Source organism: Rhinopithecus bieti, unplaced genomic scaffold (genome assembly GCF_001698545.2).
Source record: "Rhinopithecus bieti isolate Rb0 unplaced genomic scaffold, ASM169854v2 scaffold_1012, whole genome shotgun sequence".
Taxonomy (NCBI): domain Eukaryota; kingdom Metazoa; phylum Chordata; class Mammalia; order Primates; family Cercopithecidae; genus Rhinopithecus; species Rhinopithecus bieti.
Genome location: NW_016803312.1, coordinates 951,029 through 953,720, shown reverse-complemented (window position 1 = coordinate 953,720; position 2,692 = coordinate 951,029). Strand labels below are relative to the sequence as shown.

At 44.5% G+C, this 2,692-nt stretch overlaps 1 protein-coding gene across 1 annotated transcript in view; it reads left to right on the top strand.

The window, feature by feature from the left end:
- The window catches only part of OLAH (oleoyl-ACP hydrolase), a 28,397-nt gene extending 26,037 nt beyond the window's left edge, over positions 1-2,360 (top strand). Inside the window, exon 8 of the mRNA XM_017873929.1 lies at positions 2,319-2,360. Coding sequence (XP_017729418.1) covers positions 2,319-2,360 — 42 coding nt within the window. The remainder of the gene's footprint in view (positions 1-2,318) is intronic.
- Positions 2,361-2,692: the final 332 nt, after the last annotated feature.

Sequence of the window (2,692 nt, the reverse complement as noted above, 5' to 3'; positions counted from 1 at the left end):
GGCCGGATCTCAGCTCACTGCAAGCTCCGCCTCCCGGGTTTACGCCATTCTCCTGCCTCAGCCTCCCGAGTAGCTGGGACTACAGGCGCCCGCCTCGTCGCCCGGCTAGTTTTTTGTATTTTTAAGTAGAGACAGGGTTTCATCGTATTAGCCAGGATGGTCTCGATCTCCTGACCTCGTGATCCGCCCGTCTCGGCCTCCCAAAGTGCTGGGATTACAGGCTTGAGCCACCGCGCCCGGCCTACTCTTTTCAGTTATTCAGCTGTAGCTCAGTTTTATTCAGATTGGAAATTACACATTTTCTACTGTCAGGAAGATTCTTTACATCAATATATTTATGTATCTTGGGACAAAGGTCAAGCCAGTAAAGAATACTTCTGGCAGGCCAGGTGTGATGGCTCATGGCAGGCCAGGCGTGATGGCTCATGATCTGCATGTCGAGGCAGGCAGATCATGAGGTCAGGAGTTCGAGGCCAGCCTGACCAACATGCTGAAACCCCCCTCTCTACTAAAAATACAAACAATAGCCAGGTATGGTGGCCAGCTCCTGTAATCCCAGCTACTCAGGAGGCTGAGGCAGGAGAATCGCTTGAACCAGGGAGGCGGAGGTTGCAGTGAGCCGAGATCGCACCACTGCACTCCAGCCTGGGTGATACAGCAAGACTCTGGCTCAAAAAAAAAAAAAAAAAAGAATACTTCTGGCAGAGTCTTTTATCTTCATATTAAAATCTCACTTGATTCTCCTTTATGGGAAGTTTGTCAACAAAATTCATGACTGGTAAATTATCAATTTTTTCCTTCAGTTAGTTTAATGGTGAAGATGATTAACGGGAAATGCTTGAAGTAAATGATTGTTTCAACAACACACCATGGCTCAAAGCTTGGTCTCATTTTTTCAAATGTAGAATAGCCCCATATAGTAAGAAAATGTAATCTACTGCTTTCTTTAAAGAAGATAGCCCTAAATAATTATTGTCACCTGTACAGGCACGTCCTCAGAATGCTTATACCCCAGCCCTCTAAGGAGTTTCTTCTACACCACTTGCTTGGGGGGGTCTCTGCCACCCTGGCATGACTGGCTGGGACCTGGGTCCAGTCCCCCCAGTGGACAACCAATCTAGAGTCTGGCCCGTGACAAAGGGAGTGGTCAAGCACAAATGTCGCACCTAAGAGGCTGCCTCAGCCTCACTCAGCAATAACTTGAACTTGACTTAGGGAGAAAGCACAACAGCTGGAAGTAAACTGGAACCAAGAGAAAAAGAAAAGCAGAAATAGGAGCCAGGCACAGTGGCTCAACACCTGGAATGGAAGGCTGAGTAGGAGGATCATTTCAGGTCAGGAGTGTGGGAGACCCCCGTCTCTACAAAAGATTTTAAAAATCAGCCAGGCATGGTGATGTGCACCTGTGGTCCCAGCTACTTGGAAGGCTGAGGCTGAAAGATTGCTTGAGCCCAGGAGGTCAAGGCTGCAGTGAGCTAGGATCATGTCATTGCATTCCAGCCTGAGTGACAGAGTGAGACCCTATCTCAAATAAAAAAAAAAGTACATAAGGTCTTAGTAAATAAGATGAAGGAAAATGCATACAGGTGGTATTTTCTGAAATTTATCACTTTTTTTAAAAAGTACAAAAAAAATAAAATTAACGATTTGGGGGAGGCACTTTGAGTTAGAATTCATGTAATAAATTTAGGCTACAAATAGTCTTAAGCAAATTATGTTGTAGTATGTGTTGCACTTTATCCTTTAATTTGATACTATTTCCAGGGTTCCCTTACTGAAAGATTGGTACAAAAGTAATTGGGAGGTCAGGCGTGGTGGCTCACGCCTCTAATCCCAGCACTTTGGGAGGTCGAGACGGGCGGATCAGCTGAGGTCAGGAGTTCAAGACCAGCCTGGCCAACATGGCGAAACCCATCTCTACTAAAAATACAAAAAAATTAGCTGGGCGTAGTGGGAGGCTCCTGTAATCCCAGCTACTAGGGAAGCTGAGGCAAGAGAATCGCTTGAACCTGGGAGGCGGAGCTTGCAGTGAGCCAAGATCGTGCCACTGCACTCCAGCCTCGGCGACAGAATGAGACTCTGTCTCAAAAAAAAAAAAGTAATTAGGATTTGTGATTATTAATTTGAAAAATGTTTAGTCGATATAGTCTACAAACTGAAGTTTCGTGATGGAACCAATGCCAGGCTTTGGGGGTGAGCTTTTCCCCTGCATCTCTACTTGGTAGAGGTAAAGTTCATATGGGAACAACTTTTAGGAGATTTCAAGTCCTCAACTGTAAGACACCAAGTCTGTCATTGCTGGTGTCTTCTCTTTGAAGGAATTAGGCCTCAATATCATTGTGGAAGACGTCTATCATTAGGCGAAATTTAGAAAGATGAGAATTATCTCAATTGCCAAAATTTTCCCGATGAGAAATCAACCTTGATTTTTAAAAAACTTTTTGAGATAACTGCAGATTCCCTTTTATTTGTAAGAAATAATACAGAGAGATTTGTGTAGCCTTTAACCCAATTTCCTTTAATGGCAACTGTTATAGGAAACTATAGTGTAATATCACAAGCAGGATATTGGTGTTGCTACAATCAGGACACAGAACATTCCATCACTGCAGGATCATCCCTCCTGCTGCCCTTTTAAAGCCACACTAACCTCCCTCCTCCCTGGCAACCACTATTCCATCCTTTGTGTCTA